Consider the following 23,214-nt stretch of genomic DNA (forward strand, 5'->3'; position numbering starts at 1 on the left):
TGTGAGGTGGATGCTGGCACCGTAGGGGTGGAGTAACTGAGAGGAAGGGTCCTTGGTGCTGAGCACGGTCCAGGGGCAGACGCAGACGGGTTTGCCTCCGGCACTGTAGAGACCATTACAAGACAAGCATTACATCGTAATGCCTTTACAATGCAAATCCAACAATGCAGGTGACTTTACATCGCATTCTATTACAACGCATTGTGAGGTCAGTAATGGGGTATTTTCAATTTTTAGGGTGGGTATGGGTTTCGGGTGTCAGAGATGAAATGTGGGGTGTGTTATGGGGTACATTTTGAAATTTGCTGTGTGTTTTGGGGTAAAATATTACGTTTGGGGTGTGAATCTGGGCCAAATATGATTTTTTTGGGGGGGGGGGTGGCATGGCCACGGCGGCGACCATGATGGCCGCAGCCGCTTGAAGCTTCGCCAGCCGGGCGATTTTATCTCCCATTTGCCCCATGTAGGAGCCACAAAATTTAAGCAGACCTCCTCCCCCTGACCCCTGAAACTGCGGAGAGCACATCGGCGCTGGGAGCAGCTGGCTGAGATGCCCGGGGCCGGCACTTGAGAGACCTGCATATCGTCCCTGCACTGCCCGGTGGCCTGCCCCGATGGAAGTCTCGATCCTGGCGGGTGCGGTGAGTGGCTGCCTCGGCGGGCTTATGGCGCTGCCCCATACTCCTCCCCACGCTCATCGCTGCAGATCGCTCTCCCCCCGCCCCCCCCCCCTGTTGAGGCTTTTCGACTCCCGTTCGTGGCGTGGGGCTCCCGGGGCTTGGTAGGCTTTAGGGGCGTGTTCGCGCCAGGGCCTCGATTTCTGCGCTTGGCGGGAGGTGTGGTGGGCTAGTGGGAGGGCCCAGGCCTGTCCCCCAGGAGCTGTGGTGGCACTGGTTCCCGCTGGGTGCACTGTCCCCCCCACCCCCCCGAGCCCCAGCTTGTGTGTTGGTGCCCACCCAGATGCCATCACTTCGGCGCATGGTCGCGCTGCTGGCCCCTCTTTACCCCTGGACGCTATGATCATGTCGATGCAACGGGCTCTGGGCCCCTTCAAAAACGCTGCTGTTGCCTGGCGCTGACCGTCGCCTTTGGTTCACGCGGGGAGGCTCCTGATGCCTGCGCTCCATTCTCCTCTCATCGTGCCTACAGTCGCTGCTTTCTTTGCATTCCCTGCATGGCGCTGTGTGCCTGCCTGAGGTGCTGGGTGCCTGACAGCCCGAGTTCGCCCTGAGGCCTTGTCCGATATGTGCTGTGGGCCCAGTACCTTTCCATGCTGCAGGGAGGGCCTGCCTTGTCTTCAGCTGCTGCCTGGTTTTGTATCTTCGCTGCCTGTCTCCAAAGGGCATCGCTGGCATTCTCCACTCAGTGCTTGCACTCGCCACCAATCTCGCCCTAGCCTCTCATTTTGTTGCCTGCTGACCGTCGGGGCTACAGTTCTCCTGCTCTTCTACTACTACTAACTTTCCGCTCCATTCACGATGGTGAAGAAGGATCCTAAGCAGAGTAAGCTGCCGTTTGATAAGGCTGCTGGGCCTACTTTGGAGGCTCCCCCTGATCTGCCGGACGGGGCTGTGGGCAACAAGGATTCCGGTGACCCCTCCTCCCTGGTGACAGCCATGTTAACCGAGATGCGGGCAGGTTTCAGAGCGCTGGATGGCCACTTTGACGATTTGGACAAGAAATTGGCCGCCATGGGCACGAAGATTCAGACGCATGACCGACGGCTTGATGTCGTAGAGGCTAGGGTATCGGACATTGAGGACGGCGCATCTTCTTCCTTGAAAAGGCTGGAAAGGGCTGAGAAGATACTCAAGGAAGTAGCTATCAAAAATGAAGATTTAGAAGCTCGCAGTCGCCGGAATAATATTCGAATTATTGGCGTGCCGGAGACTACGGCCACTGGGCATATGGACACTTTTGTGGAAAAGCAGCTTACTGATCTGTTTGGCAGGGAGACCTTCACGCAAGGATTCGTGGTTGAACGTGCTCACAGGTCATTAGGCCCTCGACCTCGGCCGGGCCTCCCTCCGAGACCCAATATTGCTCGGCTTATAAACTTCCGAGACCGGGACACTGTTCTGTGGTCGGCCCGTGATATGGAAGACGTCCAGTGGCAGGGCAGCAAATTGGCTTTCTTCCCGGATTTTACCATCATGGTTCAGGAGGCGAGGCGTAAATATCAAGGAGTCAAGGCCACCTTGAAAAATTTGGGACTCTGGTACGGCATGCTATACCCAGCCAGATTGAGGGTTGATGTGGACGGTAGGCCTCGCATATTCGACACTCCTACGGAGGCACAGGAATTTTGTCAAAACTATCAGAGAAATCGCTCTGGGTCTCCAGTTGTGCCTCATCCAGCCTCTCCATCTCCGGGCGGCTCACAGGACAGTGCTGAACTTTTCCCCCAACCAGGGACTGGCTGATCGCTCCTACCTTTGGCTTGCTCAATTCTGCTGCACCATATTCATGCTTGTTAATTCCTTATGCTTATTCCTAGTACATGTGATTATGATTCAACTATTGCCTGGCCGGTGTGGCGTTGTCACGCCCTCGGGTGTATACCAAAATGTTCTTTGCTAATCTGTTTGATCTGCTATGTGCTATCTTGATTCCTGATATGGATGTTCTTCATTGCACTTGCATTTGGTTTATTTAGTAAAGGTGTGCCTCTTCTGTTTTCTTGGGAGGCTGTTCTTATGGTTTTTGCTGGTTTCATAGTCAAAATGCTGGTTGGCTGCAAGCGATAGACATGCATTGCATTGCAAATGGGTCACCTATCCCTCCATGGTTAAGTTAGGACAGCAGCCCGGTCCTTCTGGGCTTTCTTTGATGTCTTGGAATGTCAGGGGGTTGAACAATACTAGGAAGCATAGACAGGTCGTCAAATATGTTACTAGACATCGTGCCGATGTCGTGTTTCTTCAGGAGATGCATCTGTCCAGTTCTGACCACGCCACCATAGCTCGGAGTTGGGGCACTCATAGATATTTCTCTAATTTTAGTCGGTATGCCAGGGGAGTGGCAATTTTAATCCATAAACGGGTCCCTTTTTCACTGCAAAAGACTGTGGTTGATTCCGACGGATGTACATTGATCGTTAAAGGTTCACTGATGGGGCACACAGTTACGTTTGTGGGAATTTACGTCCCGAATACTGATTCCCCAACCTTTTTTCATGATCTTCAGGTCCGTCTCCTGTCACTTGACCCTGGGCTCTTGATACTTGGGGGGGATTTCAATTTATTGCCGGACGCATCCAGAGACAGCACTTCCCATGCTCCTGACACCAAACCTCTTGCCCGACAGGCCCTTAGAGATATGTGCTCTAATTTTTCCTTAATTGATGTCGAGCGATGACTCCATTCTTCCCTTCCGAATTTTTCACACTATTCAGGGTTTCACACATGGACCAGGATAGATTACTGGCTGTTGTCCTCTGGGCTGGTGGGTTGGTTTGACGGCCTTCTTACCCTTCCCCGCACACTTTTAGATCATTCTCCTATCATTCTCCGACTTAACGTCCCGAGACCGGGGGGGCGGGGGGTACGAGCGTCAGTGGCGCTTACCCGGAAGTGCTTTGTTGGACCAGGTTTTCTGTGAAGAAGTTCGGCTTGCGATTATAGAATATTTTGAACTTAATACTGGGACGGTCACCACCTGGGTGGTCCTCTGGGAGGGCTTCAAGGCCTATATCAGAGGAGTCTGTATTGCCAAACGCGCTGGAGTCCTGCGGGACCTCCGCTCGACGTTGGATCGTGAGAAAAGGACATTGCTGACTTGGACCGGGAACAACTACTATAGGCCTCCGCCTCATGTGAGGCCAAACGCCTGGCCCTGTTGCTGGACTTTAGGGAGGCAGCTGAGCGGGAGCTACTATTCCTTAGTAGGCGGTGCTCTGCGAGACGCTATGGTGAGGGTGAAAGACCGGGGAGAATCCGGGCACAGGCTTTACGCCCCCCGCGGGATTCCGCCTACATAACGGCGGTGTCTGGGCCACGGGATGACTTGCTCCACTCTACCCCTGAAATATGTGAGCATTTCCTTACCTACTATAAGACGTTATATTCCTCCAAGGTCACTGGTAATTTGCGAGAACAAGGGGAATACTTATCTGAAGTTGCTTTAGTATACTTAGAAAAATACATGCAGGACTTTCTATCTGTTCCTATTTCCCAGGATAGCATCATCGAAGCCATTGATGCACTACGGGGCTCCTCTGCACCTGGACTGGACGGCTTTTCGGCCGATTTATATAAGACATACAAAGATATTTTAGCCCCGAAACTGATCGAGGTTTACACGGAATCGCTTGAGACAGGTATACTCCCCCCGCTGTTTAGAGAAGCGGTCATTATTCTTCTCCACAAGCCAGGAAAAGACCCCGTAAAGTGCAGCTCCTATAGGCCGCTATCTTTGTTAAACACTGATTATAAAATTCTAGCCAAGATTATCGCAATACGACTGTCCTTATTAATGGAGTACATTGTTGCCCCAGCGCAATCTGGTTTTGTCCCTCATAGATCCACTTCCCTTAATCTTCGCACTCTATTCACGGTGTTGCACAGGATTGACCCCACTACCCCAGCTGCTGCGGTCCTCCTGGATGCTGAGAAAGCGTTTGATTCCCTCGAATGGCCTTTTTTCTTGTCCGTAATGCAATGCATGGGTATGCCAGAATGCTTTGTCTCCACGGTTTCGTTTTTATATACTAGGCCTACCGTCAGGTTGTGACTAAATGGTACCCTCTCGGAGCCTTTCGCCCTATCTCGCGGTACTAGGCAGGGCTGCCCCCTGTCCCCATTATTATTCATTCTGGTGATGGATCCTTTACTTCGCCATTTCCAAGAGAAGCATTTACATTCCGGTCTCAAGTTTTGCACAAAAAAATATATGATTTTTAGGGTGTGTTTTGGGAGCTCAAAGATGAATTTTGAGGTTCAGGGTTTGCTTTTGGGTGCAAGGGTCAGATTTAGGGTTGCACCCACTGAAGTGGGAATAGTAATGTTTACATCTCCGCAATCCAACACCTTCCCTACTGTTGCAATATGCCTAGTATTAGTATGCAATGTAATGGAATCCGATATAATGGTTTGCGTCGTAACTCCATATATACCTTTGGAACACTAGTGGTACGCCCGCTGCGCATGGCCGCCATTGAGTAGGGCTGTGGGGGGACTGGACAGATGGGAGTGGGAAACGCCGGAAAGATCACTGGATGGGGTGTGGAGACAGGGGGTGTGTGAGTGGGTGTTGTAAATATTTAATTGAGAGAAATCTTACCTTGCGGTTAAGTCACCTGTCTTTGTTGCTCCTGCTCTACTGAGTGTGCTTCCAGGAAAAGGAAGTTGGCAGCCAGGCTCCCTCCCCTAAGCCAATCACAACTCTGCAGTGTGGCGTTTAGATTGGTCATTGGCGCTGAGACGAGGTATTCAGCCAGGGGCTGGAGATGTGGGCATGTTCTCCATGCAGGCTGTATGCAGCCTGCATTGCGACCAGGACAGTGTGCATGACTGCTTTGTGCGGCCTGAGCAGGCCGATCAAACAATCACTGCGCACTTGAGTGGGCATGCCACTCCGCCCCAGCCCTGCTCCATGAATAGAGCAGCCCTACCCACCCTCCGGCCCGCAAAGGAAACATGGCACAATAATATCAGGAAGTAATCATTATGTGATGATTGTTCCTCTTCTTGCACTGCTTGGAAGCAGTGGGGCGACGCTCTTCCGCCATAGCAGATGAGCCGGCACTGGGGGTGCGTCATCTACTGGTGCTAAGCCTGGGCGACTCGACCCCTGGGTCTCCTCCGCTACGTGTCCCACCTTCTCCTTAACTGGACATTGACACCGTGGCACAATCCGCTAAACTCTCTCCAAATCTGTGACTCACCCAGCAGGAGCCCCAGCCAGGTGGGATTTCGCAAGTGTGAGTATGGCACTCGCCGCCAAGATCACTGGTGAACCTCCTGATGCAATTGATGCAGCAGGGCCCTCTTAGGCGTGAACTTGCAACAGTTCAGCAACACAAGTTTGGCGCATCTCAGGGGCCTCACCCTCCACAGCGTCCGGCCAGCGCAACCTCATCAGGCTTGTGATGCGGAGAGGCGCCGCCCACGGTTGATAATCCTCTCTGTGCACCCCGGAGTAGTGGTGGATTGTAGTATGCGATGCAGACCTCCCTACTTTGGTGCGCAGGAGCACCTCTACGATTCACAGCTCCAAGGGTTGCAAGGCAGTCTTCTCACACAGGTCGGCAACGTGTCTTCATGCATCCTGCCAGACTTCACCACCAGGTACGGGCAATCGCCGTGCCTCAATGTCTACCACCACAGCTCATCGACTCCACAGCGCCTCCGCATCCCACTCCAGGCTCCAGACAAAGGTACAGCAAGGCATTCAGGCTTCAGATGCATGTCCAGTGAGGCATTCAGGCTCCAGGCGCAGGTCCATCAACACATCCAGGCTCCAGGCGCAGGACCAGTGAGGCATTCAGGCTCCAGGCATAGGACCAGTGAGGCATTCAGGCTCCAGGCGCAGGACCAGTGATGCATTCAGGCTCCAGGCGCAGGTCCAGCGACGCATCCAGGCTCCAGGCGCACGACCAGTGAGGCATCCAGGCTCCAGGCGCAGGACCAGTGAGGCATTCAGGCTCCAGGCGCAGGTCCAGCGACGCATCCAGGCTCCAGGCGCAGGACCAGTGAGGCATTCAGGCTCCAGGCGCAGGTCCAGCAACACTTCCAGGCTACAGATGCAGGTCCAGTGAGGCATTCAGGCTCCAGGCGCAGGTCCAGCAACACATCCAGGCTCCAGGCGCAGGACCAGTGAGGCATTCAGGCTCCAGGCGCAGGCCCAGCAACACATCCAGGCTCCAGGCGCAGGACCAGTGAGGCATTCAGGCTCCAGGCGCAGGTCCAGCAACACATTCAGGCTCCAGGCGCAGGTCCAGCGACGCCTCCAGGCGCAGGTCCAGCAACACTTCCAGGCTCCAGATGCAAGTCCAGCGATGAAACCAGGCTCCAGGCGTCGGTCCAGCAATGCATCCAGGCTCCAGGCATAGGTCCAGCGACGCATCCAGGCGCAGGTCCAGGGACGCATTCAAGCTCCCGGTGCAGGTCCAGCGAAGCATCCAGGTGCCAGATGCAGGTCCAGTGAGGCATTCAGGCTCCAGGCGCAGGTCCAGCGACGCATTCAGGCTCCAGGCGCAGGACCAGTGAGGCATTCAGGCTCCAGGCGCAGGTCCAGCAACACATCCAGGCTCCAGGCGCAGGACCAGTGAGGCATTCAGGCTCCAGGCGCAGGTCCAGCAACACATCCAGGCTCCAGGCGCAGGACCAGTGAGGCATCCAGGCTCCAGGCGCAGGACCAGTGAGGCATTCAGGCTCCAGGCGCAGGTCCAGCGACGCATCCAGGCTCCAGGCGCAGGACCAGTGAGGCATTCAGGCTCCAGGCGCAGGTCCATCAACACATCCAGGCTCCAGGCGCAGGACCAGTGAGGCATTCAGGCTCCAGGCGCAGGTCCATCAACACATCCAGGCTCCAGGCGCAGGTCCAGTGAGGCATTCAGGCTCCAGGCGCAGGTCCAGCGACGCATCCAGGCTCCAGGCGCAGGACCAGTGAGGCATCCAGGCTCCAAGCGCAGGACCAGTGAGGCATTCAGGCTCCAGGCGCAGGACCAGTGAGGCATTCAGGCTCCAGGCGCAGGTCCAGCAACACATCCAGGCTCCAGGCGCAGGACCAGTGAGGCATCCAGGCTCCAGGCGCAGGACCAGTGAGGCATACAGGCTCCAGGCGCAGGACCAGTGAGGCATTCAGGCTCCAGGCGCAGGACCAGTGAGGCATTCAGGCTCCAGGCGCAGGACCAGTGAGGCATTCAGGCTCCAGGCGCAGGTCCAGGAACACACCAGGCTCCAGGCGCAGGACCAGTGAGGCATCCAGGCTCCAGGCGCAGGACCAGTGAGGCATTCAGGCTCCAGGCTCAGGTCCAGCAACACATCCAGGCTCCAGGCGCAGGACCAGTGAGGCATCCAGGCTCCAGGCGCAGGACCAGTGAGGCATTCAGGCTCCAGGCGCAGGTCCAGTGAGGCATTCAGGCTCCAGGCGCAGGACCAGTGAGGCATTCAGGCTCCAGGCGCAGGTCCAGCAACACATCCAGGCTCCAGGCGCAGGACCAGTGAGGCATCCAGGCTCCAGGCGCAGGTCCAGCGACGCATCCAGGCTCTAGGCGCAGGTCCAGCAACACTTCCAGGCTCCAGATGCAAGTCCAGCGATGAAACCAGGCTCCAGGCGTCGATCCAGCAATGCATCCAGGCTCCAGGCATAGGTCCAGCGACGCATCCAGGCGCAGTTCCAGGGACGCATCAAGGTGCCAGATGCAGGTCCAGTGAGGCATTCAGGCTCCAGACGCAGGTCCAGCGACGCATCCAGACTCTCATCCTGGTCATCCTGGATGTTGGTTTCATTGTTTTTTTTTGCCTATTTTCTATTGGAGGTCGATTGATAGGCTATTTATTCCATTAGAGGTAAAGAAAAGTCACATTAGGCTGATTAACGTGCTTTTTTTACAGCTTATGGGCCTATCGTTGGTTTTCGCCCGCTAACGCCGAAATTCCTATAGCCATCACGCTAATAATAGTCGCAGTTTTCACCGCTGATTCCTGAAGCTATCGCCATGTATCGACGCCTTGTACATACGTCGCTAACAAGGCGATAGTTTTCAGTGGTACACAGCGGTAAGAAAACTGTCGCTAACTAGCGTTAGCTGTACTTTTCGCCAGTCCTTGTACATATGCCCCTAGGACTTTACTCAAAACAGATCTTTTTCGTGATGGTGTGAATACTTTCAGTACTTTTTTAAGATCTGTGTTAGTGAAGGTCGCGGGCAGAATTTGAAGGGAGGAATTAGTGAGAAATCTTTTTAGTTAATTCTCGCATTTGCAATTCATGAAATTAGTCAAAGCAGAATTTTTGTGGCGCTTTGAATGGTTGGTGAATGGTTTAAATTTTGTTTTTGTAATTTTGCCATGTTGAAATTTCTAAATTTGGAAAGTTGCAAAAAATCTTATTACGGAATTGAGAGGCCTGGTGGCCTTTGGTGGAGCTTTAAACAGATAGAGAAAGGAGGTTCCAGAGATGTGATAGAGCCTTTTGTTATAAGAACCAACTTCCAGGTTAGGCTAAGGTCAGACAGAGATCAAAGAGGGCCTGCTTTCATTTCGAGGCCATAGGACAGGAAACTGAACACTACAATTAAATATTTCCTCTCAACAGTAAAAATAATCACGTTGTGGGGGCGGGTCTCGGCTTTCTTCTGTACACGAACTTCAACCTTTATAACACAGTACCTAAAGTTGACTTGGGGTGGCGTAATCATGTACGGCTCGGGCGACTTTATCCTGTATATTATAGCCGGACACGTGCTGTTTCGCTGTTCTTCAAGTCAGTAAAATACACAGGGGCAGATTTACGACGCTAGTCAGCAGAGATGCGCCAGAAGAGTTGCAACGCATCTCCCCACCCGTGCGCCACCACTGATGCGCCGCATTTACAATGCGGAGCACCGTGGCGTTCGGGTGGGCAGATGCGTGACGCATCCCCGGCGGAAATGCGGCGCATTGCTGGAGTTGCGTCGCAAGCACGACGCAGCTCCAGCAGGGCTCGGGGTGCCCTATTCCTAACATGCTGCGTCAATTCTCACGCCTGCTTCAAGCAGGCACAGGGTTTTGACGCACGCAGCATGGCCCTAAAAGTGACTAAGTGAAATCTTGTAGATTTCACTCAGCCACTTTTAGGAGGCGTTCCTGCACCGGAACACCCACCACCCCCCCCCCCCCGCGCCAGAACGCCTCATTCTGGCGCAGGGCTTTACAATGTGAGGCATCTCCCAGATGCCTCACGTTGTAAATACCCCTCGGCATGGCGCTGGCTTTGCGCCGCCGCTGCCTCACAAAAGTGACGCAACAGCAGCGTAAAAGAGCCGCAAGGGGCTTGTAAATCTGCCCCGCAGTGTATAGATGTCGATAGCAGTAGATGTGAGTTAATAGCTGAATGGCTGACCTTTGAACGTGAAGTGCTGGCCTAATATGCTACCTTTTGCAAGATACAAATCCTGTAACTCAGGCGAAATCACTTGATACGCCTGCGCCTCAGTTGTAAATATGTGCCTGTAGTGAAAGACTACTCTTCAGTGAGTTCGCTATGATGGTTCTAGTTGTAAGTGACTTTTCCTGCCCCATCTCATTCTAATTTCTGTAATCAGTCTCAAATGTACCCCACACACCATTCTGTTTCCAAAAATGCTGTATGTAAAAGCTTTTCTGTTGGGTTTATTGGAAATATAAATAACATGATTAGAAATGTATAGAATTTGATGAGAAAGTTTGTGTCTTTATTGATTGTAATTTGTGGGGGGAGGGGGCCTGAATAGCAGGTGCGATTCGGAAACTTGGGGCAAGATATATGGTGTTGTTAGGAATGATGCCCCCCACTTCGAAACCGGGCCGGTCCTCGGATGCTTGATTACGTTCTGGGAAGGACATGGCTTTTGTAGTTCGGACTGGACTGTTCCCATGGGGCACAGGGTCAGCGCTGATTTGCATATCGCCATTGTCTAACTCAGGGTGGTGTGGAGTGGAAAAACGATGGATTTGGGCCCAGATCTTTGGACTGGGGTGAATGTGTGACATTGATCCACATTCTGTCCATCATTGTTGTGTTTGCAGTTACCCCACTTCTAAGCACAGTGGGCGTCACTTTAACGCCACCGGTGCGTCACTTTTTGTGACACACAGCAGCGTAAAAAATGTGCCTTGTTGCGCCATATTTACAAAGTGACGCATCTAGGTAGATACGTCACTTTGTAAACCCCTGCGCTACATTATAGCTGAGACAGGGTCTTAGAAGTGACGCAGTGAAATCTATAGGATTTCACTGCGCCACTTCTAGGACACAAATGCGTGAATTTCTTACGCCTGCCTCACAGCAGGCGTAAGACTGACGCAGGCCCTTTCACATGGGGCTTGCCCCATGTGAAAGGACAGATGGCTGGAGTTGCGCCACTTTTGTGACACACTCCAGCAATGCGTCGCTTTTGCGCCATACAGATACGTCAGAAATACTGACGTATCTGTAACTCCTTGCGCCATGATGCGTCATACTGTAAATATGACGCATCATTGGTCTCGCAAGGAGGGCGCAGTGAAAAGTGACGCATCGCTGTTTTGAAGCAGCGATGCGTTACTTTTCATAAATGAGGCCCAGTATCTCTAAAGAGGGGAGTGTGTAAGAGCCTTCATTACATAGCGTAGACCCCTTCAAACCTTTGGTCCCTGTAGAGGTAGCCCCCCTCAGCACTCTCTGTTTCTCTCCCTAGGTTGACTTTGCCTTCACTGTGTGGTGCAGCTTCCCCGAGCGCATCGTGGGGTACCCGGCGCGCAGCCACTTCTGGGACCCCGGCAAAGCATGGTGGGCTTACACCTCCAAGTGGACCAATGATTACTCCATGGTGCTGACCGGGGCAGCCTTTTACCACAGGTAAGACTATCACATGGGCTTTCAGAATCTGACACTGGACTCTGTTCCCTAGTGTGTTCAGTACGCCCGATGGCACCCACAGTTTGTCTTAGAGTAACAGGACAGCGTTGGTACAGCCTCTCAGACTATACCTCCTGATGAAGGCCTGGAACCTGGTCATGGTTAGCACCGAAACATCACGGCCATTCCCCCTCTCACTAAAAGCAGCTGTCTCCCCTTCAGTGGTGTGAGAAACAGTACTCCTCATGACAAACATTGCAACCTCGAAGCCCGATCTCTGGGTGTTATCACTTTTTTCATGTACTTTGCTTTTCTTTCATCCTCATAGTGGTCCCTAACTTGTTTCTTTTTCTCGCATGGTCCCATCGTATTGTGATGGCCTCGTATGTTGATTTTCTTTAATGTTTCCTAGGATTTTATAAGTTTTGATCAGAATACAAACTTTTGAGTCCAATCAGTACTTTATCAAACCACAGATAAATGAAAAATAAAATACTTAACTAGACAACAGAACCCTAGAGTACATAATAAGCAGCACACAGCCTTTAAACGCATGGGGGCCAATTCGCAGAGACATGTATACGTTCTTGAAGTAGTGCTAAAGGAGTAGTCTTTTAAGTACGCTTACACGTTTATGGAATCAGCCCTCAAATATCCAACTCCCTACGGAAGGAAGATAGCGCTGGAGCTGCACTGATACCAGTACTGGATCTCTGGGTAGCTCTGGCTGTACTCCACAGTACTGAAGTAAGATAATCCTGGAGCTGTACAGTACTGGCAGGAAAAGATAGCAATGCCATGACAGCACCGAATGCTCTCCCTGAAGGAGAACGACAGTTACAGAGCTGTAATGCACTGACAGAGTCCTGATCAAGAAAGCGAACTTCTGAGCCTCAACACCACAAAAATATACTACAGAGCTGAATAAAACATTAACAAATGTCATGTAAACATGAAAGATGTCTTTTTTAAAACCACCTCTAACTACCTCCTTACAGGTGTTCAGACAAACCATCCACAGCAATCCTTAATGTGAGCCAGACTTCTAAAGAAGGAGAAATGAGTGAATTGTAATAGAGTCTCAGCCTGTCCTCGTTTTGAAAAGTATCATGTGAGATCGGTAGAGCATTTACATTGTAACCAAATATCAGTCTTATGTTATAAGGGAAGGAAGGTGCTGGAGAGAGGCGAAGGGAAAAGATTATCATTAAAAACAAAAGCAAACGTTACTGAGGTGACTTCCAAGGATAAAAGAGGGTACTTCCTAGATAATGTCTTCTAGGTGGGGGAACAAAGCAAAACCAAAGGGGATGATGGACGGAGCGTTCAACATTGCAAGCACTCACCCCCAGTCAACTGATCTGGGTTTAACCCGTCATCATTCTTTGGCTCACTCCGCCACCCCAGTTCAGACATGGCTATATGCAAATCAGTGTGACCCTGTGCCTCATGGGAACAGTCCAGCCCGAACTGCCAAGCCATGTCTTCCCTGGACCGGAATCAAGCTTCCTAGGACCGGTTTCTGGCATTACAGCCGTCTTCAGCCCGGCTTGCTTGAATCCAGTGGCAAAGTGAGCAAGGGACTCACGTCTGAGCATACCCTGCCAACTTAGGGCGAACAAAGAAAAACCAAAGGTGGTGATGGACGGAGCGTTGACAATGCAAACACTCACCCCCAGTCAACTGATCTGGGCTTAATCCATCATCATTCTTTAGCTCACTCCGCCACCCCAGTTCAGACATGGCCATATGCAAATCAGTCTGACCCTGTGCCTCATGGGAACAGTCCAGCCCGAACTGCAAAACCATGTCTTCCCTGGACCGGAATCAAGCTTCCTAGGACCGGTTTCTGGCATTACAGCCGTCTTCAGCCCGGCTTGCTTGAATCCAGTGGCAAAGTGAGCAAGGGACTCACGTCTGAGCATACCCTGCCAATTTAGGGCGAACAAAGAAAATCCAAAGGTGGTGATGGACGGAGCGTTGACAATGCAAACACTCACCCCCAGTCAACTGATCTGGGCTTAATCCATCACCGTTCTTTAGCTCACTCCGCCACCCCAGTTCAGACATGGCCATATGCAAATCAGTCTGTCCCTGTGCCTCATGGGAACAGTCCAGCCCGAACTGCCAAGCCATGTCTTCCCTGGACCGGAAACAAGCATCCTGGGACCAGTTTCTGGCTAATCAGCCGACATTAAAGTGAACAAGGGACCCACGTCTGGGCCTACCCTGCCAATTTAGGGTGAAGAAAGCCAAAACAAAAGGGGATGTTGGACGGAGTGTTGAACATTGCAAACACTCACCCCCAGTAAACTGATCTGGGTTTAATCCATCATCATTCTTTAGCTCTCTCCGCCACCCCAGTTCAGACATGGCCATATGCAAATCAGTCTAGGTGGGGGAGACAGACAGTCACCTTCCTGTAGTACCTGCACAAGGGATTGGGGGGTTTGAAAAGTGTACATGAGCTAAAGTTACCGACTTCAACCCATGTAGCAAGTGTGGTATAGACTCTTTTAAGTAAGTACTCGTAAGAGTCTCTCAGTGCTCAGCTTTCATTGCTATAAGCAGCAGTATGTTTTAGGTCCCTACTTTTATTGCCTATAATTGTACCAGGGAAGAAATGTTCCTTTTAGAAATCACTTACAAACATATTTAGAGGATTAATGATCACTGCTGGTCCAGCAGAACTTTGTATCAAAGGTTTTTGGATACCACCCCTTCATTTTAACACTGTAGGAGCTTCTATTCCAATTTACAAAAGAAATTACCAAAAACATTAGATCTTTATCCAGAACTGTGAGGTCCACCTGGTGCACCCAGCACTTCTTTTCGTTTTGTTTTCTGTTTTGTGTGCTGGTTAGATGACCACTGGATAGGCTTCTAGTATATACCATGTTATTTGTGTTTTTTATTTACTTAGCAACAATAACATTTCGACCAGAAATATTTTTTCAAAAGCAACAATGATCCTGGCAATGCAGAGCCATGAAATGGGAATTAGTAAATGTCTGATCAGAAAGCTTCGACAGCGAGTAAGATTCTGACAAGAACCTGGAGTCTGTGGTGTACACGTTGAAGGTGACTGCAAAGAGCAGCTACAGATTACAGAAGCAGCGGCTACAGAGGTTGTATGTCAGTACAACGCGGGCTATTACCACGTGTGCCATTACAACGCTGTTTTTACAACGCAAGTTGTTACAATGACTTGCGCTGTAAGCGCTGGATAGTGGAATAGTTTAATTTTCTATTCCAACTCCAGCCCACGTTACAGTAAGGAATGTGTTGGATAGAAAATGTAACTATTCCTTGTCCAGCAGCGCCCTCCAGCACAGCCCTTCTTTTTGGCGCAGAGATACTCCTCCGGGAGTGGATTCTATCGCGATACAAGCCCATAAATAAATAAGTCATTGAAACGACTTGCTTTGTAAAAGCAGCGTAGTACTGGCAGCGCGTGGTAATGCCCGCGTTGTAAAGGCTGTTCCCCGCTACAGAATACAGAAACAGCGGCTACAGATTACAGAAGCAGCGGCTACAAATTACAAAAGCAGCGACTACACATTACAGAAGCAGCAGCTAGCGGCTACAGATTACAGAAGCAGTGGCTACAGATTACAGAAGCAGCGGCTACTTCATCATGGAGGGTTTAGGAAGGATGGGGGCGGAGTGCCAGATCGCTATGAAGTTGTGAATATTAGACAAAAATTTAACAAGAGGGGGGAGAGAGAGAGTCAGTGGATTCGGCCTCCCTAGTTATATGCATAAACAAAGTAGAATCCACTCAGAGTGGTGGTGATCCCAAACAAGATGGGGAACACACAGTGTTGTATAAATGCCCCTCACACACCAACAGGCCCCTTGGTGTCATGCTTCATCATCGGGGCCTTCGCACCCCTCTACGGGATGCGGCGTGCTACGACTCGCGAATACGCAGGAGCACTTGTAAGTGAACTATGTGAGGGGGTGTGTGTCTACAAAAGTGTGAGTGAGGTGAGGTGAAAAAATGGTTAAAAGATACCTGGCGCGTGGGTGAAACAAATTTATTAAATCCCCGGCTGGTATTATTAAAAAAGTGCAAGGCGTGGTTGAAAAAATACTAATTAAGGTATTACAACCACTGTGAAAAGTGTCAACATGTTTCGGAACTCAGAGGTTCCTTCTTCAGGACAAGGATAGCACTTACCCTCCCCTTACTCACATGTAAATGTAAAAGTGTAAAATATAATTACAACAATGTGTAATGTACCTAACCATGTTATATATGTAGGTGGGTGTCGTTGCGCCCAATTGGCGATGAAAACCTGTAAAGAGAAAGCATACATAAACACACTGGTCTAAGATGCACAGGTCCTAGGAGAAGAAAACAACTTCCCAAAATACAACTTCTCAAAATCCAGCAGGGTAAATCCAAAAATAGTGGAGCCCTGTGAAAAATGCAAAAATTAAAATCAAAAATAAACACACAAGGACATAGCACAGTGTATACATGTACAAACACAGAACACGAACTTAGTCTCTACTCTGATGGAAATAGAGCACAAAAATAGATAATTTCACAGCTTACTTCAGGTTCTCAAAATTAAGACCTCATGAGCCTGTGCGTGTTATTGGGGGATCCTTCCTTTCTGTTCAGAAAATGACCTATAGAAACATTAGTATATGGGATTCAATTTGTAGTAGGTACCAATACACCAATGCGCCATACTCAAGCTCCTATTTCTAACCCAAAACTCACGGTTACTGCAATGGCTAGTTGCCTGCCTTCCCTCAACGCGGCTCCGATGAAGTGAGCGTGCATCGCGTCAGTACCCTTCTTTATACTCTGCCATTAGCTCCTTATCGTTGGTTAATTGAATAATGAGACCCGGTAGATGCCCAAATAGGGACTTGGTAATCCGAGGAAGTCCGGTGCTGCGCGATCTGCCACCGCTATACATTGCGCATGCGCCTACCCAGCAGGAAGAGTGTTAACTACGCATGCGCGGAAAAATACAGTCACCGCGCATGCGCAAAGGAGCGGCACTGCCGCTCATGTCAGAACGCCTGCAAAAGAGACTTGGAGGTGTTTAAAGCATGCGCGCTCTCTTTCCAATGTAACAGGAAGAGAAAAGGCTACATGAAAAAGAGACTTGGAGGTGTTTCGAGCATGCGTGCTTTCTTTCCAATGTAACAGGAAAAGAAAAGGCTACGTGGGGATTAACAAAGCGGCGATTCGCCATACATTCTAGAAGGGGTAATGGTTTTCTATGTCGGAACAGGAGACATACAGGAAAGGGGTGTGTTTTCAAGAACCCTGATTGAGTTATAAATGGCCCCATTAGCTATCTATTGTTCATAATTCATAGGGGTGATGGTGAAGAGGAAAGAAGTTTGAGATTATCCTATTGGTGATGATATAACTTGATATACCCAAACACAAGGATTCTCAGAGGTCATTTTGACAAAGTTTGAATAGAAGGTCCGAATGCAGTTCATCTCAAGAGATTCCAAGGAATGGAATCATTAAGCCCAGTGACATCAGTGCCAAGACGGAACACCCATCTTTGTTCTTTTTCCAGGAGGCCCACATCTGAGGGCAGTTGTTCTATTACCGTCCACTGTAATTCGTTGACACAGTGTTGGTGTTCGATGAAGTGGGCAGACATTTTAGTTGTAAGTTTTTTGCACCTGATATTACTTTTGTGCTCATTGAGTCTTATTTTGACTTGTCTCGTAGTCATTCCCCCATACTCTTTCCCACAGGGACACGTGATCAAGTACACAACATTTTTACTGTTACAATTCGTAAAAACACGTTGGTCCCACTTTGTTCCGTTCGAAAAAGTCAAGGACAGGCTTTTTTTGGTGAGGTGACAATTGTTACAGTTTCCACATGGGTGGTGGCCGTGAATGCCCTGCAGTCTTGGCTGGTCACTTTTTTTGGGCAATGGTCTCGTGTGGACAAGCATGTCTCTTAAGTTCTTACCCCTTCTGTGTGCAAACAGAGGTTTTTCCAATGACAGACTTCCGCTCGTCAGTGTGCGCCAATGTCTATTGACCAGTTTTGTCACCTGGTTTGTAACTGGGCTATATGTTGTGACACATACTGTTCTTTCCCCTTTATTGTCACTCCTTGGATTATCCTCCAGGAGGGACTCACGGTTGTTATTTCTAGCCCTTTTCATTGCTTTTTGGATCACAGCTTCTGGATACTGTCTCTGTCTCAGTTTCGTACTGAGGTCCTTCGCCTGAGTTTTGTATTTGTTGATGTCACTACAATTCCGACGTAGACGCAGGAACTGTCCGTACGGTAAATTCTCCCTCAGATGACGCGGATGAAAGCTGTCAAATCTGAGGAGACAGTTCCTGGCCGTCGGTTTGAAGTGGGTCTCTGTTTTTAGGATGCCCGCTTGATGATAGATGTTTAAGTCCAGGAACACCATGCTCTCATTTGACACCTGATGTGTGAATCTAAGAAATGCATTCTGGGTGTTCAACCAGTGGATGAATTCAGATACTGTGGTCTCATCTCCTTCCCAGATGACCAAAATGTCATCTATATACCTTCGCCAGGTATGAATCCTTGCCCTGTGTGGATTGTCTGGATGCAGAATCTTAGTGGATTCAAGATGATGGACATATAAACCCGCCAGACTTGGGGCAAAGGTGCTACCCATACTCGTACCATGTTTCTGCCAGTAAAGGGTACCCTCATACTCGAAGAAATTTTTGGTAAGGGCCAGTGAAATACATTCCAATACTACATTCCTGGGAGTGTGGTATTCCCAATTAGTAGAGTGCAGTACTTCCTCCATAATTTGCAAGGTCTCATCGTGTGGGAGGCTGGTATAAAGGCTCTCCACGTCCAGACTGAGGAGCATTTGAGAGGCGGTATCAAAAGTTTGGTTTTGTAATAGTTGGAGTACCGCTTTGGTGTCTCTCAGATATGTGTCAGTGGCTTGTACAATAGGTCTCAGAAAGGCATCGGCAAACTTGGACAGAGGTTCCAAGATTGACGATATGCCAGATACGATGGGCCGTCCTGGAGGGTTGTCTAAGTTTTTGTGCACCTTAGGAATGGTGTAAAAATAAGGAATACGTGGATTGTTCTGAATCAAAAACTCAGACTCTTTTTTGGTTATCCAGTCATGTGCAAGAGCCTCTTCCACCATACCACCTATCTGCACTCGTAGTGATTCAGTGGGGTCTTCAGTTAAGACCTGATAGTTCCTCTTGTCAGAGAGCAGTCTCCTGCACTCTGTGTCATAGGCCTGGGTGGTTTGGACAACCACTGCCCCACCCTTATCAGCGGGTTTTATAGTGAGATTTTTATTCAGCCTCAATTCCTTGATTGCCTCATTTTCCAATCGGGTCATGTTCTGAAAAATCTTTTGCTTAGTTTCCAAACATTTCAGTTCTTGCATTATGGCTTTTTCGAAGGCCAATACCTCCACCGGGAGTTGGTGATCCATCGGTGTAAAGGTTGACCTAGGTTTCAAACCTGTATCTGAAGTGTCTGTAGATGGTTCCTTGTCTTTGAAAAAGGCCCTCAACTTAACTGTTCTGATGAAGTCCTGCATTTCCTTGTGCAGTAGAAAGAGGTCTGGCTTATTGGTGGGGACATACCCCAGACCTTTGTTGAGCACCTTGTTTTGCAATTCAGTAAGGGGCCATGGGGTTATGTTAATGACTAGGTCCCCCTGCTGCTCGTAGAAGCTTGATTCGCCGTCATGCTCCTCGTCGACACCCGTTGGTCTGCCTCCTCTGTGGGATGCCAGTTGACATTGTTGCCCTTCTTGTTCCTCCCCCTGCGGGATCCCTGGCCCCAGGATAAAAAAGGCTGTGCATTCTGGGGTGCATTGGTTTGGTCTGGGACCCATTGAGGATACATTTGTCCCATTTGTGGGGGAACGAACTGGTATTGTGGGAATTGGAAAGGCGGCTGGTAAGGATTAAATTGAGGACCTTGATAACCACGCCAGCCTCTCTGGCGTGGGAATTGGGCTCTTCTTTGTCGAAAACCACCCCTTTGCTTGTTCTGTTGGAAACCTCCTGACTTTGTACTTGAGTTGCTACCATCCGAGTTCACACTGTCCGTATCGCTTGTGTTATCTTTCATAACATAATCAGCCCGTGTGTATGGGTAGGCTCTTTCAGGGGTGAAACGATCTTTATCCTTTTTTAATTTATTAAATTTACTTTGTTTCAAGGTTGCCTCAAAGTCTCTCATTTGTTGGTTCAATTCCTCTAAACCTTTCTTTAAATCTGCTGGTGAGATACAGGCTTTCAATTGGACCTCCAGTCTTTGGATCTCTACTTTCAGTTCCAGAGATTTCCTCGCGGCAGTTTGGACTATAAGCACCAACCAATCCCTGGTGCAGTGCCATGAGATAAGCGACCATGCTTTCTTAAAAACCAGGTCATCTTGAAAGATGAATGGTTCCGTTTTTACCAAGAGACCCTGCGGGGCCATTTTGTTTCGTAAATATTCCCTCATCAGGAGGCCATGGAGAGCTGTTCTGATCTGGTTTTTACGTACGTTCATTAATTCATCCCAGTCCGCCACAGCAGGGCCAGGGTCACTGTTGCTAAGGCCTTCAAAGGGATTGACATCAGCTAGAAGCCGATCGATGTCATCCTCACTGAAGGTCAATCCATGTTCATCCTCCATGATGTTGAGCAAGGAGGAAGGTACAAAAATGATGTTCTGTGTTGTATGTGTGTGTGTCTGTGTATGTCCAAGGTGGATAAGTTATAACGGGAAAGGGGCTCCCACAGCTGCGCGCTGTCTATAGACAAAAATTTAACAAGAGGGGGGAGAGAGAGAGTCAGTGGATTCGGCCTCCCTAGTTATATGCATAAACAAAGTAGAATCCACTCAGAGTGGTGGTGATCCCAAACAAGATGGGGAACACACAGTGTTGTATAAATGCCCCTCACACACCAACAGGCCCCTTGGTGTCATGCTTCATCATCGGGGCCTTCGCACCCCTCTACGGGATGCGGCGTGCTACGACTCGCGAATACGCAGGAGCACTTGTAAGTGAACTATGTGAGGGGGTGTGTGTCTACAAAAGTGTGAGTGAGGTGAGGTGAAAAAATGGTTAAAAGATACCTGGCGCGTGGGTGAAACAAATTTATTAAATCCCCGGCTGGTATTATTAAAAAAGTGCAAGGCGTGGTTGAAAAAATACTAATTAAGGTATTACAACCACTGTGAAAAGTGTCAACATGTTTCGGAACTCAGAGGTTCCTTCTTCAGGACAAGGATAGCACTTACCCTCCCCTTACTCACATGTAAATGTAAAAGTGTAAAATATAATTACAACAATGTGTAATGTACCTAACCATGTTATATATGTAGGTGGGTGTCGTTGCGCCCAATTGGCGATGAAAACCTGTAAAGAGAAAGCATACATAAACACACTGGTCTAAGATGCACAGGTCCTAGGAGAAGAAAACAACTTCCCAAAATACAACTTCTCAAAATCCAGCAGGGTAAATCCAAAAATAGTGGAGCCCTGTGAAAAATGCAAAAATTAAAATCAAAAATAAACACACAAGGACATAGCACAGTGTATACATGTACAAACACAGAACACGAACTTAGTCTCTACTCTGATGGAAATAGAGCACAAAAATAGATAATTTCACAGCTTACTTCAGGTTCTCAAAATTAAGACCTCATGAGCCTGTGCGTGTTATTGGGGGATCCTTCCTTTCTGTTCAGAAAATGACCTATAGAAACATTAGTATATGGGATTCAATTTGTAGTAGGTACCAATACACCAATGCGCCATACTCAAGCTCCTATTTCTAACCCAAAACTCACGGTTACTGCAATGGCTAGTTGCCTGCCTTCCCTCAACGCGGCTCCGATGAAGTGAGCGTGCATCGCGTCAGTACCCTTCTTTATACTCTGCCATTAGCTCCTTATCGTTGGTTAATTGAATAATGAGACCCGGTAGATGCCCAAATAGGGACTTGGTAATCCGAGGAAGTCCGGTGCTGCGCGATCTGCCACCGCTATACATTGCGCATGCGCCTACCCAGCAGGAAGAGTGTTAACTACGCATGCGCGGAAAAATACAGTCACCGCGCATGCGCAAAGGAGAGAGGCTGGCGTGGTTATCAAGGTCCTCAATTTAATCCTTACCAGCCGCCTTTCCAATTCCCACAATACCAGTTCGTTCCCCCACAAATGGGACAAATGTATCCTCAATGGGTCCCAGACCAAACCAATGCACCCCAGAATGCACAGCCTTTTTTATCCTGGGGCCAGGGATCCCGCAGGGGGAGGAACAAGAAGGGCAACAATGTCAACTGGCATCCCACAGAGGAGGCAGACCAACGGGTGTCGACGAGGAGCATGACGGCGAATCAAGCTTCTACGAGCAGCAGGGGGACCTAGTCATTAACATAACCCCATGGCCCCTTACTGAATTGCAAAACAAGGTGCTCAACAAAGGTCTGGGGTATGTCCCCACCAATAAGCCAGACCTCTTTCTACTGCACAAGGAAATGCAGGACTTCATCAGAACAGTTAAGTTGAGGGCCTTTTTCAAAGACAAGGAACCATCTACAGACACTTCAGATACAGGTTTGAAACCTAGGTCAACCTTTACACCGATGGATCACCAACTCCCGGTGGAGGTATTGGCCTTCGAAAAAGCCATAATGCAAGAACTGAAATGTTTGGAAACTAAGCAAAAGATTTTTCAGAACATGACCCGATTGGAAAATGAGGCAATCAAGGAATTGAGGCTGAATAAAAATCTCACTATAAAACCCGCTGATAAGGGTGGGGCAGTGGTTGTCCAAACCACCCAGGCCTATGACACAGAGTGCAGGAGACTGCTCTCTGACAAGAGGAACTATCAGGTCTTAACTGAAGACCCCACTGAATCACTACGAGTGCAGATAGGTGGTATGGTCGAAGAGGCTCTTGCACATGACTGGATAACCAAAAAAGAGTCTGAGTTTTTGATTCAGAACAATCCACGTATTCCTTATTTTTACACCATTCCTAAGGTGCACAAAAACTTAGACAACCCTCCAGGACGGCCCATCGTATCTGGCATATCGTCAATCTTGGAACCTCTGTCCAAGTTTGCCGATGCCTTTCTGAGACCTATTGTACAAGCCACTGACACATATCTGAGAGACACCAAAGCGGTACTCCAACTATTACAAAACCAAACTTTTGATACCGCCTCTCAAATGCTCCTCAGTCTGGACGTGGAGAGCCTTTATACCAGCCTCCCACACGATGAGACCTTGCAAATTATGGAGGAAGTACTGCACTCTACTAATTGGGAATACCACACTCCCAGGAATGTAGTATTGGAATGTATTTCACTGGCCCTTACCAAAAATTTCTTCGAGTATGAGGGTACCCTTTACTGGCAGAAACATGGTACGAGTATGGGTAGCACCTTTGCCCCAAGTCTGGCGGGTTTATATGTCCATCATCTTGAATCCACTAAGATTCTGCATCCAGACAATCCACACAGGGCAAGGATTCATACCTGGCGAAGGTATATAGATGACATTTTGGTCATCTGGGAAGGAGATGAGACCACAGTATCTGAATTCATCCACTGGTTGAACACCCAGAATGCATTTCTTAGATTCACACATCAGGTGTCAAATGAGAGCATGGTGTTCCTGGACTTAAACATCTATCATCAAGCGGGCATCCTAAAAACAGAG

The 23,214-nt window shown here is 49.2% G+C and overlaps 1 protein-coding gene across 1 annotated transcript in view; it reads left to right on the forward strand.

Moving 5' to 3' along the window:
- The window catches only part of LOC144762975 (exostosin-1a-like), a 1,123,714-nt gene that overhangs the window by 1,076,908 nt on the left and 23,592 nt on the right, over window positions 1–23,214 (forward strand). The window contains exon 9 of the mRNA XM_078648290.1: window positions 11,363–11,523. Coding sequence (XP_078504416.1) covers window positions 11,363–11,523 — 161 coding nt within the window. The remainder of the gene's footprint in view (window positions 1–11,362; window positions 11,524–23,214) is intronic.

This window comes from Lissotriton helveticus, chromosome 6 (genome assembly GCF_964261635.1).
Source record: "Lissotriton helveticus chromosome 6, aLisHel1.1, whole genome shotgun sequence".
Classification (NCBI taxonomy): domain Eukaryota; kingdom Metazoa; phylum Chordata; class Amphibia; order Caudata; family Salamandridae; genus Lissotriton; species Lissotriton helveticus.